Source organism: Phyllobates terribilis, unplaced genomic scaffold, assembly GCF_046119375.1.
Source record: "Phyllobates terribilis strain yellow unplaced genomic scaffold, ASM4611937v1 Scaffold_3__8_contigs__length_932513732, whole genome shotgun sequence".
Classification (NCBI taxonomy): domain Eukaryota; kingdom Metazoa; phylum Chordata; class Amphibia; order Anura; family Dendrobatidae; genus Phyllobates; species Phyllobates terribilis.
Genome location: NW_027362763.1, coordinates 395,872,138 through 395,892,859, shown reverse-complemented (window position 1 = coordinate 395,892,859; position 20,722 = coordinate 395,872,138). Strand labels below are relative to the sequence as shown.

The 20,722-nt window shown below is 40.9% G+C and overlaps 2 protein-coding genes across 3 annotated transcripts in view; one reads left to right on the top strand and one right to left on the bottom strand.

Annotated features, from left to right (window-relative positions):
* Window positions 1-11,246, top strand: part of B3GAT2 (beta-1,3-glucuronyltransferase 2) — a 275,299-nt gene extending 264,053 nt beyond the window's left edge. The window contains exons 3-4 of the mRNA XM_073675512.1: window positions 8,421-8,569; window positions 9,378-11,246. Of these exons, the coding sequence (XP_073531613.1) occupies window positions 8,421-8,569; window positions 9,378-9,464 (236 nt within the window). The 3' untranslated portion in view covers window positions 9,465-11,246. The remainder of the gene's footprint in view (window positions 1-8,420; window positions 8,570-9,377) is intronic.
* Window positions 8,342-20,722, bottom strand: part of SMAP1 (small ArfGAP 1) — a 287,543-nt gene continuing 275,162 nt past the window's right edge. The window contains exon 11 of one of the 2 annotated variants that reach the window (XM_073675510.1): window positions 8,342-10,833. In XM_073675510.1, the coding sequence (XP_073531611.1) occupies window positions 10,696-10,833 (138 nt within the window). In that variant the 3' untranslated portion in view covers window positions 8,342-10,695. The remainder of the gene's footprint in view (window positions 10,834-20,722) is intronic. The other variant, XM_073675511.1, reaches the window with a different exon arrangement.

Sequence of the window (20,722 nt, the reverse complement as noted above, 5' to 3'; positions counted from 1 at the left end):
CTTAACATGCCCAACATTTTGAGCTACAAGTGAGTTTGTACTTTGTTGCATGATTTCAGTGCTCTTTTGACATATCCGACTACTGTATAATCACTTATGTACAAGTCACTTATTTTGTGTTTTCCTCCTCCCCCCAGCGACTTTGTGAACAAGACCCAGGAAGGGTCGAAACGTTATAGGTCCCTCCCTGCACCTTGATGTATGATTACATGTCTACTTCACATCTGCAATTGGAATAAAACTAGCTGCATTTTGCAATAAGAGAGTGTGTGGTGAATTACTCTAAGCGTTCTGTGATTTCAGCAAAACTACAGCAAGAAACCCAATAAGTTTCATATCACTGAAATCAGGGTCTCTATCCTCAATTCATTATGCTGTCACATGGGGCAGAAAAAATCCAACAGATTCTCTTGAAATAACCAATCTCATGTCCACTACAATAATAAAAATGCAGCTAATCTGGCTTCACCTCAGGCGTTCAGAGGCAGAACGGGAGGTCATTAGGTACATGATAAGGCATTATAAAGACATCCAGACTTTTCTAGGAGATGAATGAAACATACAGTCATCAAGTTTAGGCATTTGCGACCTTTATGTGCAACAATGACAAACTATTGTCCAGTTTTCTTATGTTATATAGGCCTACTACAATTACATACTGTGTATATTATACATGCGCTTCTCTCCTGTTCTTTTCATATAGTATAATTGTCACATAGCAGTTTGGTTTTTCACACTTGATTGAAAGCAGCGCCTCACAATTATATAACAATACCCACAAAAGCTACATTGTCAGAATATGTCCTTTCAAATAGCAGAACATCACAGGCTTGTTTTTCTCTCACCTGTAGAATTGCAAATGAGAGGTTTTATCCCACTAAGTAACATACAGAACCACGAGGGGGTAAAGGCAATAGAATGTATAAACCTTCTGCAGTTATACACTGATGAAATATACAGAAGGCTTTAATGCCTTAGACGGGGAGAAGAAAGTGCTGGAGATCATTTTGTTTCCCAATTCTTTAATACACCTGACAGCTAGAAAACAATTGCATTGTCATCTATTGCACTAGTGACTTAAATAGATGGAATGGATGGATAATGGCTGCCTGGAAAACATTATATGCAGAATGTTACTTTGAAATCTACATTGGAAATCATGTTTACATGATCATTGGGGAAAAGTAAATGGCCGACATAGCAGCCCTGGAGTATTGCTCGTTCCTGCTGGGAATTCTTTAGCTGGTTTGTGGACTTTTGTATACTGAATGGTACAATACTAAGCATAGATGTTGTTAAACATGTGAATAGCCTCATATTCATCTGGAATATTTAGTGGGCGGCAAGTTCTTCATTTCTCTAGGATCAAGGTTACGCTTGATGACCTCCTAATACTAATTTATGATGCCGATTTAATGCTATATACAAGCACTATGATATACATTGAATGTATGCATATGTTTTATAAAAGTTAATTTCCATAGAAATATCAACACAAATAGCTGAAAGCCATTTACTTGCAATCAAACTAGATCTTTAATATTTTCCATAGAATGAATGCAACACTATTAATGGCCAGTATTTGCAAAAACTATAATAGGCAGGCATGCCGTATAATTGTAATGAAACTCCTAATGCTTTTTCGCGTCCTCTTGGTCTGCTTGCATATTGATTTTTTTTTTTCCTCAAGCAAATACTTTCATACATTGTAGCAATAATATGCAAGGTATATATCGTTCAGGTGCTAGTGCCATATCACAAGGGTAATTAGCGTAGGATGAAGGTCCCCAAATGGTTTAGCTCAAGAGCTACATTAGGTAACATTAAAAAAATAGTCATTCAAAAGGAATAACAGGAAGCAAATATTTAATGTAAAAACTCCGGTAAGCAATAAGGAGAACAAAATACTAAAGAAAGCACATATTGTGCAAAGACCTGTTTACTCAAAGCCATTAAGCAATTCTAATCTAGGGCCAAATTAAAGGGAACCTGTCACGTAAAAAAACACTATTAACCTGCAGATATAGAGTTAATCTACAGATTAATAGTGTTCTGAACCTGCCCAGAGCCAGGTCTTAAACCCCTGCTGCCGGGAGGAAATTGACTTTATTCGGGTTTCAGACACAGTGGTGGTGCCGGCGCGGGTTCAGTCACAGCTCTGTATAGAAAGCGGCAGCTGTACTGCGCCCCCGGCACTGACTGACAGTAGGTTCTAATGCTGAGCCACTCTCAGTCAGTTACAGACGCTATTTTCTATACAAGGAGCAGTGTCTGAACCCATGCCGGCGCCGCCCCCTTGACGGAAATCCGAATGCTACCGGGAGGAATAAAGTTAATTTCCTAATGGCAGCGGGGGCGTAAGTGCCTGCGCCGGGCAGATTCACAACGCCATTAACCTGCAGATTAACAGCATTTTTTCACGTGACAGGTTCCCTTTAAGGGGCCCGAGAGCTACATTAGAGATCAGAACTAATAATTTCCTTTTTGTATTAGAACAGCCCCCTAAGGGTGAAAACACCACAAGAACCAAAAAAGGACAGTTTGAACTTACCGTTTATAATCCAACCCCTTATACTAACATTTTGATAGAGTTCCTTAAATATTGTGGGAAATCCTGCCATGGACTTGTTAAATGATTTTGTCAATAGCTTGAACAAAATTCCTGAGATATTTGACTAATTTCCAGACATAAAAATACTGTTACCTAGCAGCAAAGAAAGAATCCCTAGAAACTGTATGAAATTACTATCTAGAATAAGAATTAATAAGTCTATTAGAATTATTGCTCAATTTGGACTTGCAGAAGAGATTAAACTTTGTGATTCTACAGCATAAACTGATGAATCGGGCCAGAGGTTTGAGATCACAAACTTCTTTATTCCTACACAAAGAGGCCGTAAAATCCATTTGAATGCAGAGTACAAACTCTGATGCGTTTCTGATTCACATTGCTTCCTTATTTATGGCCTATGATTGGAAGTAGCAAATTGGGACATCTTTTACAAAACTGCTTTCACATGTACAGGTGCATCTCACTAAATTAGAATATCATCAAAAGGTTAATCTATTTCAGTTCTTCAATATAAAAAGTGAAACTCATTATATAGAGTCATTACAGAGTGATCTATTTCATGTGTTTATTTCTGTTAATGTTGATGATTATGGCTTATAGCAAATGAAAAGTCATTATCTCAGTAAATTAGAATAATTAACAAAAAACACCTGCAAAGGCTTCCTAAGCATTTAAAAAGGTCCCTTAGTCTGTTTCAGTAGGCTCCACAATCATGGGGAAGCCTGCTGACTTGACAGATGTCCAGAAGGCAGTCATTGACACACTCCACAAGGTCCTAGAGTTCCAATTTTCATTTGGAAATCAAGGTCCCAGAGTCTGGAGGAAGACTGGAGAGGCACAATCCAAGCTGCTTGAGGTCTAGTGTGAAGTTTCCACAATCAGTGATGGTTTGGGGAGCCATGTCATCTGCAGGTGTAGGCCCACTGTGTTTTATCAAGACCAAAGTCAGCACAGCCATCTACCAGGAAATTTTAGAGCATTTCATGCTTCCCCTGCCGACAAGCTTTTTGGAGATGGAAATTTCATTCTCCAGCAGGACTTGGCACCTGTCCACACTGCCAAAAGTACCAATACCTGGTTTAAAAACAACAGTATCACTGTGCTTGATTGGCCAGTAAACTCGCCTGAACTTAACCCCACAGAGAATCCATTGTCAAGAGGAAGATGAGAGACACCAGACCCAACAATGCAGAGGAGCTGAAGGCTGCTATCAAAGCAACCTGGGCTTCCATAACACCTCAGCAGTGCCACAGGCCAATCGCCTCCATGCCACGCTGCATTTACATAGTTACATAGTTTATAAGGCTGAAAAAAGACAAGCGTCCATCCAGTTCAGCCTATTTCTTGTGCACTGCAGCTATTCCGCAGCGTTGATCCAGGGGAAGGCAAAAAAAACAAACATGCGGTATAGGCCAATTTACATCATTGAGGAAAAATTCACTTCCCGACACCAATCTGGCAGTCAGATGAAATCCCTGGATTAATTAACTATCACTAAGCATAAGATGTAATTTTATTGTTCTCAAGAAAGGCGTCCAGGCCTCTCTTGGACTCATTAAGTGAGTTGGACATCACCACTTCCTCTCCCAGAGAGTTCCAGAGTCTCACGGCTCTGACCGTAAAGAATCCCCTTCTATGCTGGTGCAGGAATCTCCTTTCCTCCAGACGCATAGTGTGCCCCCTCGTCTTTGTCACCATCCTTGGTATAAACAGGTCATGGGAGAGATCTCTGTACTGCCCCCTGATGTATTTATACATGTTTATGAGGTCTCCCCTAAGCCTTCTCTTTTCCAACGTAAATAGGCCTAATTTTGACCTCTCTGGGTATTCTAGTCCCTCCATTCCCTTTATTACCTTAGTCGCCCTCCTTTGTACCCTCTCTAGCTCCAATATGTCTTTCCTGAGCCCCGGAGCCCAGAATTGTGCACAATATTCTAAGTGCGGACTTACCAGCGCTTTATACAGAGGAAGAACAATGTTCTCATCATATGCCCCTATTCCTCTTCTGATGCATGCCATGACTCTATTTGCCTTCGCAGCTGCTGCCTGACACTGGGCACTCCAATTTAATTTGCTATTAACCAAGACGCCCAGGTCCTTCTCCATGTCAGATTTCCCCAACGGTTTCCCATTTAATATGTATGGGTGACTGCAGTTTTTCTTTCCCATGTGCATGACCTTACATTAATGCTGTAATTGATGCAAAAGGAGCCCCCACCAAGTAAGGAGTGCATTTACTGAACATACATTTCAGTAGGCCAACATTTTGGATTTTAAAAACATTTTTCAAGCTGTTGTTATAAAGTATTCTAATTTACTGAGAGGGTATGTGCACACGATGCAGAAATGAAGCAGAAAATTTCTGCATCATTTCTGCATCTCCCTGGCAGAAAAAACGCATGCAGATTGTGCATGCGTTTTTCCTGCAGAATACATGCGGATCCACATGCAGATTCACATGCGTTTCCGCATGCAGATTGACAAGCGCTTTCCAGGCGATGTTAGCATCACCTGGAAAGTGCTTGATAACTAGGTCACACTATATAAATCCATGCAAACAGCATGGATTTATACAGTGTGACCCGAGAGAGTGTATATACTTACCTCCGATGGCCCGCGCTGTCCTGCTCAGTCCGTTCTCCCGGCTGCCGGCAACTTTGAATTGAAAGACCTGCCGACGTCAGCGTCACGTGACCCGTCACATGACTCTGACGTCACCGCAGGTCCTACAACTCACTGCAAGTGCCGGGAACCAAGCGGGAGCGCTGCGCGGGCCGACAGAAGGTAAGAATACATTTATTTTTTATTTTATTCTTCTTTTTACAGCTTTTTTAATGGTACCTGGGTGTGGATGAGACTCTCCTCTCCTCCACACCCGGGTACCATCCGCACATTAGAACGCACCAATTACGCAAGTACAAATGCAGTCTTGCGGAATTGGCGAGTTCTAATGCAAGTCAATGGCGGCGAAATCGCCGCGTTTCCGCAAAATTAATTGACATGCTGCGGATTTTTGACCGCAGCGTTAACGCTGCGGAAAAATCCGCATCATGGGCACAGCACATGCGGATTTCCATTGGGGAACATTGCTGCCCTTCTACCATGCGTTTTTCATGCGTTTCCGCGGCGTTTACGCAACTGCAAAAACGCCGCGGAAACGCATGAAATACGCATCGTGTGAACACAGCCAGATAGTGACTTTTGTGTTTTCATTGGCTGTAAGCCATAATCAACAACATTAACAGAAATAAACACTTGAAATAGATCACTGTTTGCAATTACTATATAATAAACGAGTTTTTCTTTTTGTATTGAAGAACTGAAATAAATTAAGTTTTTGATGATATTCTAATTTTGTGAGATGCACCTGTAGGTGTATGCAGGACCCATCTAGATGGTATACCTCCACTGAGTATGAAAAAAGTAGGGAAAACTCAGCCTAGATCTGTTTGACCAAAACAATCCTTCACAACCTTTGCAGAAATGTGGCCTACCTATTGAAAATGGTTATTATCAATGCCCATATGCTGCTGATCGGATACAGAACATCTTGGTGAAAGAGGTCAGGTCCCCAGTGATAAGAAAGTTATTGCTTAGGCCATAGATAAGGCATCATTTTTTTTTGGGGGGGGGGGGGGGGATTGATGGGTGGGGTGGGAGGTGGAAACATTTTGAGGCCTCATAGCATACATGCCAAGAACAAGCTGCAGCCCTCCCTTGAGGAGGAAGAGACCAAAATTGCAAAGGATTGAGTAAAAATACTGAAAGGTGTGAAAATACACTGGAAAGTTTGTTTTATTTGCATTGAAATGGTTAAATAAATGATGTGGAATAGGCCAGAAAATAATTCGTTTTTAATAACACCCTTTAAGTCTGTACACCTTGGTTTCTTAAGATAATGCCATGGAATTTCAGTGTTTATACAATTTTTTTAGTTAGTTTTATGTAAATTAAAGTATAAATGTAATTGTATATTTTACACAGATATTTCATAATTGATAGATATTTACTAGCTTAAAGTTACCGTCAGAGTAGAGTCGCAAGTGGTAACAAAAACAGCACACTAAAAACAGTGCGGGAGAGTTATTAAGCCTGGTGTACTTTATGCCAGTCTTAACAAAAAGCACGCAAGCATAAGATGCACCTCTTAATAAATTAGGCACATCACTTTGTGTAGATTTTCATTAGAATTTACATCAATTTATATTAATTTATTGAATGTTAAAAGTTCGGTGAGATGCACATGGTTTCTCTTAATGCTAAGCTGTCCAAAAATTGGCTTGAGCGACGGAAAAACTGCACCATCATGTGTGATTTTTTTTTTTTTTTTTTTTTAAGACGTGTGAGGTTTCTGGTGAACCAGCAACAATAAATGTCCCATTATCTTAACAAAAATTAAGGACTTATTTTTGTGGCACTTATTATATTAGGATTACAGTTTCTCCTCCCGCACTTGATGGTACAGCCTTCCTCACAGTTTGCGCAGCTCTCCCGTCCATAAAATGGCAGCCAAAGAAGGAGCAAGTGACTAGACCTGTCTACAAGCCTCCCCAAATTAAAAAAAAACAAAGCTTTCCTATGTGTAGTGCTTTCAATTAGAAGATACTAATGGCCTGGTCTGGTCACATTCTCCTTCATCAACTGCTTTTTTGGGGGAAAATGAAACCTGTGGCTAAACCCTTTAATGTTTCACTTGTTAGTCTCCATTCAGGCCCATGGATAACACGCGACTAAACTGTGTAATAAATTAATCTGAAAGATGATGATGCAATTTGTAAAAACTATAACTGCAGTGGAAAACCACTGGAGTCGATTCATCAACATGTTTATGCCAGTATCCAGGCGTAAAATAGTTTGAAAAGTCACAATTTTTTTGTGCAACGTGAAGTTGCACAAAAAATTAGCGGCTTTGGTGGTGCTGGCCGGGACTGGCGTGAAAACTCCAAAGTGAGCAAAGGATGAGTAGGGAAAGGCTTGGCGGCCCATGTCATCATAGGTTACAAAGTGGCACATCTTCTACTGGGAAATGGTACGCCAGTCCCTGAATGAGTAGCAATTCTGGCCTCTTAATGAATTTGGCATGTTTTACTCCGCCATGGTTGTTCATTAAAGCACCACTGAAGCTTTTTTTTTTTTATTGCACCGCTGAAGTAGTAATTTAAATGTAAGTCCCCTGCCCCGTCTGATACTCACCTATCGTCCCCTTCATTCTTTTCCAGCGTTGTTCCAGTCCATCTCTGGCGAAAAGTGACCTGCCTGAGCGCGTTGGAGGTCACTTTTCAATGCAAGTTTATGAGAACCTCATTCGGGCTCTCATAGACTTGCATTGAGAGTTTGTGACATAGCTTTGGACTTCTGGCCAGTCAGAAGCTGCGCTCACAAGATGGCACCGCCGGACCGGAGCAGCGTTCGTAAAAGGTGAAGCCTCCGGAAGCGAGTACAAGAACGGGGGGCATTGGGCTTACATTTAAACCACCACTCCAGTGCTGAAAACAAAACACTGGAGTGGTGCGCTGTAGTTTGGTGTGTACAAATGCAACTGTTCCCTGCAGTCTTCAGTTCTGGCTTTATGCCTTGAAAGTGTGCAATATGTGAACATGCGGCAATACAGCATATATGTTATGTTTTATAGTCTTGGCTGAATCAGAATGTACCTTAGATATCACACCAAAATCTGCAAAGGGAAAAATAACCTCTTGTAGCTTTAACCAAATTGTAAAATCTAATATTAGTGTTCTAACAGTGAAAGACCTCTCTCCGCATTCGTCTCTGCTGACCTCTTACTATTTCATAGGTCTTTATTTTTATCAAATAATAATGGGATGTTCCAATCTGTGTTCTCTTCCAGGATTTGCTGTGAGTCTTCAAGTGATCCTTTCAAGCCCTAAAGCCGTCTTCAAACGCCGAGGCTCTCAGCCAGGAATGCAAGAGTCTGATTTTTTAAAACAGATAACCACTGTACAAGAACTGGAGCCCAAAGCCAACAACTGCACAAAGGTAAAACTGAATTGCCATAGTTGAATTTTTATTTTTTTTAGCAGATACCTTGTTCATCATAGTTTATGTAATACTACAGCCAATCCAGACCTCTAAAATTGACAGAGGGACAATACATTTTCAGAACTAAACCAAGTCATATCTCCATAAGGGAACTGTGCTACTATTCCATTGCAATATATACACCAGTTACAACTCCACAGGCTTCCGGAGAAGCATTGATATTGACATAGTGTGTCTGTACCCCAGACTGACCTGAGAAAATGAAAAAAATAAAAGAAAACAAAATATATATGTTTAACTTCCACTCGGAACATAAATATAACAAATGACAAAAAAACATGTAAAATGAAAAGCTTTATAAATTGGAAGTAAAAAGAAATAACAGGTCAGTCTATTTATGGAGAAAAAGATAAGATAAATCGAGCGCTAAAGTAAAAGCAAAACATTGTCAGTTTTTTCTCTATTCTAAACATGGTTTTGAGTATTTTTAGAGGCGTTACTGAAAATGAAAAAGTTGAGTGACATAACTGAAATATTCCAGACATGGTATGTCAACCATTGCACTTTGTAACAGGAACGGAGAATAGATATTTATAAAGAGCACTGCCAAGTCCTCATAAAGTTGTTCTAGGTGTGATCTGTAATGATCCCTAGGGTAGAGAAGCCATCACACAATGCTTCAAGGTAGAAAGCAAAGTAGTACAAGTATACAGTGCCACATAGTTGCTATCTAAAAGGGAAGGTTTGTTTCGTTGAAAAGCAGCATATCACAAAAGGCTAACAGATTTGTACCATTTTGTTACAGGTTCTGGTGTGGCACACTCGAACAGAAAAGGTCAATCTAGCTAATGAACCCAAGCATCCTAAGGATACAATTAAAATTGAGGTATGATCATCAAATGCCATTTCGTGGAGTCACGGAGAAATGAATTACCCATGGATCCATAGCGGTGGACTTCAAGAGATGATTAAGAAGCTGCCATTCGTCAACCTCCCCTGATCTTTCATTGGCCTTTAACTAAAGCTTCAACTTACAGGGATACACTGAACTATCTCGGAATATTTTGGACATTTTAACCACTTGTGTTTAATTTCCGTACATGGTCTGCATGTTCCATACCACGGTTTCATTTCAACTGGATTTTCAGTAATGCCATGTGGCAACTGAATAGATTAACCTAGAAGGGTGTTCCTTTTGGCCCTATAAAATGAAAGTAAAGCTTCCATAACACATCATAAAGAACAATACATTTGCAGAAGTACAGAACACAGTTTCGCCATTTCCTTGTCAGTATTAATAAACTCTTGCCCACAAGGCTACATGAAATACAAACAATTCTGTAGGTTTATAGATTAATACATGGGAGAAAACATTTCTTCAATACTAGGCACCTTAAAATGTAAACACAACTCACATGAACCTGGATGTACTTGCTCTGAAGAAACAGTGTTCACTTCATAAGAAAGTGAATGAATGAGGTTTATAATGTGAGAAGGATTCATGCAACATGACACCATACTGTATCTTCTGTGAAAACCCAGTTGTGTACATGACATTGCCTTATAACATTGTGCACCGTGACATCCAGGCTTATGTTTCTCTCCGTTATGGTGCCTTCTGTTCAGGACACCATCAACTACATCACAACTATTGATAGATGCACATCCAAAAGAGATACAAAAATGGCTCTCAATGATACATTTACAATCAGTTTGCATGATTATATATACTTCAATAGGACTACAGTTTCTTTGTAAGGACAACAGGATAAGTAAGAAGGTGGCTCAAGGTGACACCTACAAAATTTGGAAATTACTAACATAATACCCATAACCCTTAAATAACAACCCTTGTACTTCCTTTAAAACCATTAACACATTAGTTCAGAAACATTTGTTTAAAAATCACGGGTCATGGAGAACTGTTGATATGTAAATGTATCTTCTATTCCACTACTAGAAAGTCCAATCTACAGAAACTGAGAAGGTGAGCAGATACGCTCTTCATATGGACATCTTAAAGGGAAGGAATAATATATACATGTTTAAAACAAAGGGTATGATGTGCATTAAAGCAAGGAATGTCGAAAGGATCCTCTTTATTGTATGTCTGCTGGCTTCCCTCATTTCCAGAGTTGTGTGCTTAGAGTCTGACCGGCCGCATTTCCAGACCATCCTGCTCCAACAGTGTTTGCAGCCTGACCAAAGGCCATCATATTGCTTGCACCATTCAGGCTCATCCCACTCATCTGCTGATTCATCTGTGAAGCACAAGAACAAACCACCATACGTTAACATAAGCACAATCAAAAGCTAGAAGGATGTGTAATGCATGGTAACAAGATTTCTGGACAGTCCACCATGTGGGCGCTATGCCCATAATCTCACAATGTCAATCAATGCACAGGAAGAAAGACAGACATTTAAAAGGAACCTACAATTCAGAACTACTGACAACCCTGACCGATTAGATCAACCTCTTGGCCTAGTGGATGCAAATTTTGTAAATGAGCAGAATATAAAAAAAGTAAAAAAAAAAAAAACTGACCGACTGTAAACCAGAAAAATATACTAAAAAAAAAACAAAATAGATTAATAATGGTTTCATAAAGTTCCTACTAGTCCAGAATATGTTTGTCATCTCATTTGTTAAAATAAATTATTGTAAGCACAACCTTGGTACGGCAATACTTTTGGCCTCATCTGTCCTAAAACATTTGCCTAATTTTTTATTCCAACTTAATTACCGCGGTTATGTGTTGCAAGTTTTGGCAGGTGGGATTTTACATCTGAAACATTTACTAAAGAATGTTTCACTACTAAAATAAAAAAATACAAAATTGAACAGCCAATCTCACTACAAAATCATTGCAATATCTGGTAAAGTGTGTGTGCTTTTGCCGAGGCGCACACTACAAGCTAGTGCGATTCATACAGGCCAAAATGATAACGGAATTGGTCCAGTCATATTACTTATGGAGACTTTCTCTTCATAGGTTACATAAATGTCTGGGGACATTCAGTTTTGTACATTTTTGCCTAGCGGCATTCGATCAATGTATGATTTTTGGATGCACAGCCCAGGTCTCTCTCTACAGCTTTGGTATATGTCCCAGATTATACTATTCTAATACTACATTGTAATAAGGTGAAAAAAACTACACAGGATTTTTCTCTTTTGGTGTGGGGAGGCATTTACCATGAAAAATGGGACAATATGGGATTTTACACATATCTAGACAGTTAAGTGTGTGTGTGAGATAGAGAACATGTATATATATATATATATATATATATATATATATATATATATATATATATATATATATATATATATATATATATATATATACACAGTACAGACCAAAAGTTTGGACACTCCTTCTCATTTATAGATTTTTCTGTATTTTCATGACTATGAAAATTGAACATTCACACTGAAGGCATCAAAACTATGGATTAACACATGTGGAATTATATACTTAACAAAAAAGTGTGAAACAACTGAAAATATGTCTTATATTCTAGGTTCTTCAAAGTAGCCATCTTTTGCTTTGATGACTGCTTTGCACACTCTTGGCATTCTCTTGATGAGCTTCAAGAGGTAGGTCTTCCAACAATCTTGAAGGAGTTCCCAGAGATGCTTAGCACTTGTTGGCCCTTTTGCCTTCACTCTGCGGTCCAGCTCACCCCAAACCATCTCGATTGGGTTCAGGTCTGGTGACTATGGAGGCCAGGTCTTCTGGTGTAGCACCGCATCACTCTCCCTCTTGGTCAAATAGCCCTTACACAGCCTGGAGGTGTGTTTGGGGTCATTGTCCTGTTGAAAAATAAATGATGGTCCAACTAAACACAAACAGGATGGAATAGCATGCCGCTGCAAGATGCTGTGGTAGCCATGCTGGCTAAGTATGCCTTCAATTTTGAATAAATCCCCAACAATGTCACCAGCAAAGCACCCGCACACCATCACACCTCCTCCTCCATGCTTCACGGTGGGAACCAGGCATGTAGAGTCCATCCGTTCACCTTTTCTGCGTCGCACATTGACACGGTGGTTGGAACCAAAGATCTCAAATTTGGACTCATCAGACCAAAGCACAGATTTCCACTGGTTTAATGTCCATTCCTTGTGTTCTTTAGCCCAAACAAGTCTCTTCTGCTTGTTGCCTGTCCTTAGCAGTGGTTTCCTAGCAGCTATTTTACCATGAAGGCCTGCTGCGCAAAGTCTCCTCTTAACAGTTGTTGAAGAGATGTGTCTGCTGCTAGAACTCTGTGTGGCATTGACCTGGTCTCTAATCTGAGCTGCTGTTAACCTGCGATTTCTGAGGCTGGTGACTAGGATAAACTTATCCTCAGAAGCAGAGGTGACTCTTGGTCTTCCTTTCCATGGGCGGTCCTCATGTGAGCAAGTTTCTTTGTAGCGCTTGATGGTTTTTGCAACTGCACTTGGGGACACTTTCAAAGTTTGCCCAATTTTTCGGACTGACTGACCTTCATTTCTTAAAGTAATGATGGCCACTCGTTTTTCTTTACTCAGCTGCTTTTTTCTTGCCATAATACAAATTCTAACAGTCTATTCAGTAGGACTATCAGCTGTGTATCCACCTGACTTCTGCACAACACAACTGATGGTCCCTACCCCATTTATAAGGCAAGAAATCCCACTTATTAAACCTGACAGGGCACACCTGTGAAGTGAAAACCATTTCCGGTGACTACCTCTTGAAGCTCATCAAGAGAATGCCAATAGTGTGCAAAGCAGTCATCAAAGCAAAAGGTGGCTACTTTGAAGAACCTAGAATATAAGACATATTTTGTTGTTTCACACTTTTTTGTTAAGTATATAATTCCACATGTGTTAATTCATAGTTTTGATGCCTTCAGTGTGAATGCACAATTTTCAAAGTCATGAAAATACAGAAAAATCTTTAAATGACAAGGTGTGTCCAAACTTTTGGTCTGTACTGTATATATAGAGATACATATAAAGATAGAGATATATACTTGTATAGGAGGAAAAATTGTTGAAGGTTGGCCATAAGGTGGAGTAAAGAAAAATGTTTCAGTGTTAGCAAACAATGTAGTGCATTTGCCTTGTTTGTTTGTTTTTTTTTTATAAAGTTTGGCACCTTTTGGTCAATTTGTGCCAATTTACATTTAGAAAAAAAAAAAAGTCTTCAGTCTGCTCTTACTATTGGCAGTCTTATTCCGCAGAAACTTATGCTTGTAAAGAGTCAAAGCACACACAGATCTAAGAAGGATTCCACAATGATATATTGATAAATTAAATTGCAGCATATATTGGTTATGTAATATGAATGTAATGATAGTTATAGCAAGCTTCTTAATCGTATTTCACCATCATACAGATTCATTAGTTTAAATACCATACATATATTAGATGAGCTTTATAAGGAGACATATCTTAGCTGTTACACACTGCTCAAAAAAATAAAGGGAACACTCAAATAACACATCCTAGATCTGAAAGAATGAAATATTCTCATTGAATACTTTGTTCTGTACAAAGTTGAATGTGCTGACAACAAAATCACACAAAAATCATCAATGGAAATCAAATTTATTAACCAATGGAGGTCTGGATTTGGAGTCACCCCCAAAATTAAAGTGGAAAAACACACTACAGGCTGATCCAACTTTGATGTAATGTCCTTAAAACAAGTCAGAATGAGGCTCAGTATTGTGTGTGGCCTCCACGTGCCTGTATGACCTCCCTACAACGCCTGGGCATGCTCCTGATGAGGTTGCGGATGGTCTCCTGTGGGATCTCCTCCCAGACCTGGACTAAAGCATCCCCCAACTCCTGGACAGTCTGTGGTGCAACGTGATGTTGGTGGATGGAGCGAGACATGATGTCCCAGATGTGCTCAATCAGATTCAGGTCTGGGGAACGGGCGGGCCAGTCCATAGCTTCAATGCCTTCATCTTGCAGGAACTGCTGACACACTCCAGCCACATGAGGTCTGGCATTGTCCTGCATTAGGAGGAACCCAGGGACAACCGCAACAACATATGGTCTCACAAGGGGTCTGAGGATCTCATCTCGGTACCTAATGACAGTCAGGCTACCTCTGGCGAGCACATGGAGGGCTGTGCGGCCCTCCAAAGAAATGCCAAACCACACCATTACTGACCAACAGCCAAACCAGTCATGCTGAAGGATGTTGCAGGCAGCAGATCGCTCTCCACGGCATCTCCAGACTCAAGTCTGTCACATGTGCTCAGTGTGAACCTGCTTTCATCTGTGAAGAGCACAGGGCGCCAGTGGCGGCTTTGCCAATTCTGGTGTTTTGTGGCAAATGTCAAGCGTCCTGTACGGTGTTGGGCTGTGAGCACAACCCCCATCTGTGGACGTCAGGCCCTCATACCACCCTCATGGAGTTGGTTTCTAACCGTTTGTGCAGACACATGCACATTTGTGGTCTGCTGGAAGTCATTTTGCAGGGCTCTAGCAGTGCTCCTCCTGTTCCTCCTTGCACAAAGGCAGAGGTAGCGGTCCTGCTGCTGGGTTGTTAACCTCCTACAGCCCCCTCTACGTCTCCTGGTGTACTGGCCTGTCTTCTGGTAGAGCCTCCAGCCTCTGGACAATACGCTGACAGACACAGCAAACCTTCTTGCCACAGCTTGCATTGATGTGCCATCCTGGATGAGCTGCACTACCTGAGCAACTTTTGTGGGTTGTAGAGTCCATCTCATGCTACCACGAGCGTGAAAGCACAACCAACATTCAAAAGTGACAAAAACATTAGCCAGAAAGCATTGGTACTGAGATGTGGTCTGTGGTCTCCACCTGCAGAACCACTCCTTTATTGAGGGTGTCTTGGTAATTGCCAATAATTTCCTTCTATTGTCTATTCCATTTGCACAACAGCATGTGAAAATGATTGTCAATCTGTGTTGCTTCCTAAGTGGACAGTTTGATTTCACAGTAGTTTGATTTACTTGGAGTTATATTCTGTTAAGTGTTCCCTTTATTTTTTTGAGCAGTGTAGTACTGACGTGACCAATTAGGTGGTTCATGGCGCACTACACAATAGTATAACATATATCCTATAGAAGCCTCATCTGTGTGTAATTGGATTAAACAATGAATGAATATGAACAACACCATTGTGGTCTGTCTGAATCCATACCCAAGTATGGGTATATTACAAGTATAGTTTTTTTTATGTCCTGTTATAAATTGGTTCCCATTTTCAACAATTTTCTATTGCATTTGCACATACAGCGCCACACATTAACTTTTATATGGAGGACTTGCCGATTGTGGTAAAATTAGTGTTATTTTCATCCAGACACCCAAAAAGTTCTTTTATGAACTAGACCACTGTATGTTAGCGAGCAGTGTGCTTGCCCTCCACTTCTCAGTGTGATTTTAAAAGGGTATTCTTAAGTTTGGAAGTCAAACCCTATTCAATGGATAGGGATAACTTTCTGAAGACAGGGACCACCACTAATTCAGAGAATCAGGGCTTTTGTGAATGGAGCAGGTCAATCAAGCACACTGCAGCTCCATTCATTCTAATGGGAGAGCCGAAGACAAGCCAGCTATCTCTGGCGGAAGCATTAAAAATGAATGAAGTTTCAGTGCGCATGATCGACCACTGCTCCACTTACATGGGGCTCTTCAGAGCATCGGTTCTCAAGATCAAAAGGGGTCCCACCGATCGGGAAGTTGTCCCCTATCCATTAGATGGGGAATAACATTCAAACTTGAGAATACTCCTTTAATAAAATTATGCATGTACTATTTTGTGGTAGGAAGAGCCTAATCTCCAGTCATTTCACTAGCAGACACATCAGCTTTATCTGGGGTAAAAAGACCATCATGAAAAGCTTGACGTAATGCTTGAAATGTTAAAGATAGCGAGGCCTAAACTGACTCCAAACACTATTACCAGATGATTATTATATTCAATGTGGCCGGTTAATCAAACAGCACTGTCATCTTCACGAATAAGCAATTTTACCCAAGCCTGATAAGTAATCCAAATGGGCCATTTAAAGTATGCTTTTCTTTTCAGAAGAAATCAGAGGATTTTTTTTTTTAACAATGCAGAGGTTAATGACAATACAATTTCCAGTCTTTGTGATAGAAGCCTCTGAGAGTGGTTTATCATGGCTAATGTGAGCCAGGAACGGTTTCATTTAGATCACAAAGGGCAGATATTTCCCTTTCTCTAAATTAATTTTAGTGAAACGATAAGAAAAAAAAACATGGTAACTTAGATAAAAGCCTGTGTCAATATGCGCTTTATCCAAAAGGGAATTAGCAAAGCATTCATAATAATGACTGTGCAGTCACAAGGTCACCGGATTGCTTCAGTCAGGCCAGTTCCCAAGTGCTTCCTAGTGTCAGAAATCAAAGCAGCAGGATTAGGCCTTAAGGACATTTTTGAGGAAGACTGTGTATTTGTAATGTCATTTTATTACAGATGAAATAGAAAATCATATTCGGTCTAATTTATCAAGAATCTCCGACAAATTGGTCTGGTTGGCCAGAGTAACCAATCATAGTGCAGCTTTCATTTTCCCACAGCAGTTTATGGCATGAAAGCTGAGGGATGATTGATGAACTGGCTTGGTTGCCAATAGTAACCATAGGCTGTTGATAAATGGAGGCCTAATAATTCTAGGAGAAAAGAACCCCTAGACAGAATTACCTTGCACATTCTAATAAAATTGAAAAAAAAAATAATATAATGTGGTTGAGGGGCAAATGCGCGCTGCATCATGGCAGCTACCTGTGATAGAAGGAGGTGCAAATCAAGATGTAGGCAGACAATTAGTGTCACACACACTGTACACGTCTGAAGGCACTTAAAGAGACATGCCTGTTATCCAGTCGCTTGCAATAACCAAGGGACTATAGAGACAATTTCCTTCTGTTACAGAAGTCTTAGGCCATGTTCACACTATGCTTTTTTTCTGCAGGCAAAACCTGCTCTCTTGGCAGTAAAGGCAGTATTAAAAAAGCAGGTTTTGCAGCATTTTTATTGTCTCTTGTGCCTGCTGATAAAGTTTAGTGCCCCCCCCACCAAAAGATGATGCAACTTCCATATGTCTGAGACAAAAACGCAGCAAAAAACAGATGCCTGCATTTTTGTTACATTTTTGCACTTACCCATTGCTTTAAATGGGTGAAAAAACGCTGAAAGAAGTGACATGCTTCAGCTTGCAAAAACGCAAATCAGTCAGGAAAAAAAAAACAATGTATGTGCATGAGATTTCTGAAATCTCATAGGTTTTGCAGGTACTGTAAAATGCAGCTTAAAATTTCCAGAAAAAGCAGCAAAAATGCAACGTATGAATGAACATAGTCTTACACTTAAGAAGAAATTTCAGTAACTATTCCATTAGGCCATCTTCCCATGTAGATAAATGCTGTGTCTTTTTTTGCACAGAAAATCCGCTGGTTTTAACAGTTAAAACAATGTCATTTCATGAAAATGCATTCAACTGCGCAAACGACGCCTTATTCAGATGAATTCAGTCTGGAGGCCCGCTGAAAAGTGTCTCAAAGCTGCAGCAAAAAGTCAACATACTGCGAAGCAAAGTAAGGCTATGTGCCCACGATGCAGAAATGCTCCAGATTTTTTCCTGAGCGTTTTTGCATCTCCCTGGCAGAAAAAAACGCATGCGGATTGTACATGCAGATTGTACATGTGGATTGTACATGCGTTTTTCCTGCCAGGGACATGCGGAAGTGAAGCGCTCTTCACATGCATTTCCGCATGCGGGTTGACAAGCGCTTTCCAAGCGATTTTAGCATCACTTGGAAATTGCTTGACAACTAGGTCACACTATATAAATCCATGCAAACAGCATGGATTTATATAGTATGACCCGAGCGAATGGTTAAAAATAAAAAAATAAATATATACTTACCCTCCGATGGTCCGCGCTGTCTTGCTTCGCTTGGTCCCGGCTGCCGGCAGCGGTAGAGTGAAGGTCCTGCCGACGTCAGCGTCACGTGACCCGTCACATGACTCTGACGTCAGCGCAGGTCCTTCATTCCATCGCTAAGTGCCGGGAAGCAAGGAGGAGCGCACCGCGGGCCGCCAGAAGGTAAGTATACATTTATTTTTTATATTATTCTTTTTATACAGCTTTTTTAATGGTACCTGGGTGTGGATGAGACTCTCCTCTACACCCGGGTACCATCCGCACATTAGAACGCGCTAATTACGCAAGTACAGATGCAGTCTTGCTGAATTGGCGCGTTCTAATGCAAGTCAATGGCGGCGAAAACGCAGCACTTCCGCAAAATAATTGAAAGTGCTGCGTTTTTTTCCGCAATGATAATCCGCAGCGAAAATTTCCGCAGCATGTGCAGAGCACATGCGGATTATCATTGGGGGACATGGCAGGCCTTCTACCATGCGTTTTTTAAGCGTTTCTGCAGCGTTTTTGCTGCTGCGGAAACTCTTAAAAAACGCATCGTGGGCACACAGCCTAAGCAAAAACGCTGCAGAAACGCTTAAAAAACGCATGGTAGAAGGCCTGCCATGTCCCCCAATGATAATCCGCATGTGCTGTGCACATGCTGCGGAAATTTTCGCTGCGGATTATCATTGCGGAAAAAAACGCAACACTTTCAATTATTTTGCGGAAGTGCTGCGTTTTCGCCGCCATTGACTTGCATTAGAACGTGCCAATTCCGCAAGACTGCATCTGAACTTGCGTAATTGGCGCGTTCTAATGTGTGGATGATACCCGGGTGTAGAGGAGAGGAGAGTCTCAGCCACACCCAGGTACCATTAAAAAAGCTGTAAAAAAAGAATAAAATAAAAAATAAATGTATACTTACCTTCTGGCGGCCTGCGGTGCGCTCCTCCTTGCTTCCCGGCACTTCGCGATGGAATGAAGGACCTGCGCTGACGTCAGAGTCATGTGACGGGTCACGCGACGCTGACGTCGGCAGGTCCTTCAGTGTACCGCTGTGGGCACTGAGCGAAGCAAGACAACGCGGGCGATTGGAGGGTAAGTATAGATTTATTTTTTTCTTTTTTGACATTCTCTCGGGTCACACTATATAAATCCATGCTGTTTGCATGGATTTATATAGTGTGACCAATTTGACAAGCACTTTCCAAGTGATGCTACAATCTCTTGGAAAGCGCTTGTCAACCCGCATGCAGAAATGCAAGTGAAGAACGCTTCACATCCGCATGTCCCTGGCAGGAAAAACGCATGTGCAATCCGCATGTACAATCCGCATGCGTTTTTTTCTGCCAGGGAGATGCAGAAACGCTCAGAAAAAAATCCTGAGCATTTCTGCATCGTGGGCACATAGCCTAAAAATAACATTGCAGTGCATATGTTCAGTCTTTTGCTACATCTTTATACCGCCTCAGGGTTCAGAAACCTCGCCACTACGGTGTAGAACACAGAAAAGACCCCAGATAAAACTGCTTCAGGAAAAAGACCACCAGCCTTTTCATAAAGCGGCTTATCCTGGAATAACTTGGCGACTCTGCTAGCTGAACAAAGATGTGTGTACAAGTCCAAACTGTGCATTTTGGTGTGTATTTCCCTTTAGGCATTTATGAGTAACCTGAAGAAAAAAGAATCTAAGAAACTTGGCTTCCCCCACTATTTGGGCCACAACATCCTGAATCTCCCCCTCTCAAAAAACAGAAAAAAAATGATGATCCTAGTTCGGATAAAATGAAACCTATGGGCAGGTAGGAGATGCTGATAAGGTGGATTACAGGATTATGGGAAAAGCTTTATCATGACATGCTTTATTCATTGACATGTCTGCTGGTTCTGGGCTTAGATCTCCCGTGGCGTGGTTCCAGATTAAGATCGACAGCCTTCTCTCTATCGAGCGGGCTTCACACATCCACATTTGACAGTGCACGTACAGACTGATTTCCAGACCAGCTGTGGGTCTACTGACCCTAACTCAGTAGCTTCATGGGCATATTTGATGCTGCTGAATATCAATTAAATATTAGAAAAAACTTTTTGACAGTGAGGGTGATGAATGAGTGGAACAGGCTGCTACGAGTGGTGGTGAGTTCTCCTTCAATGGAAGTCTTCAAACAGAGGCTGGACAGACATCTGTCTGAGATGGTTTAGTGGATCCTGCATTGAGCAGGGGGTTGGACACGATGACCC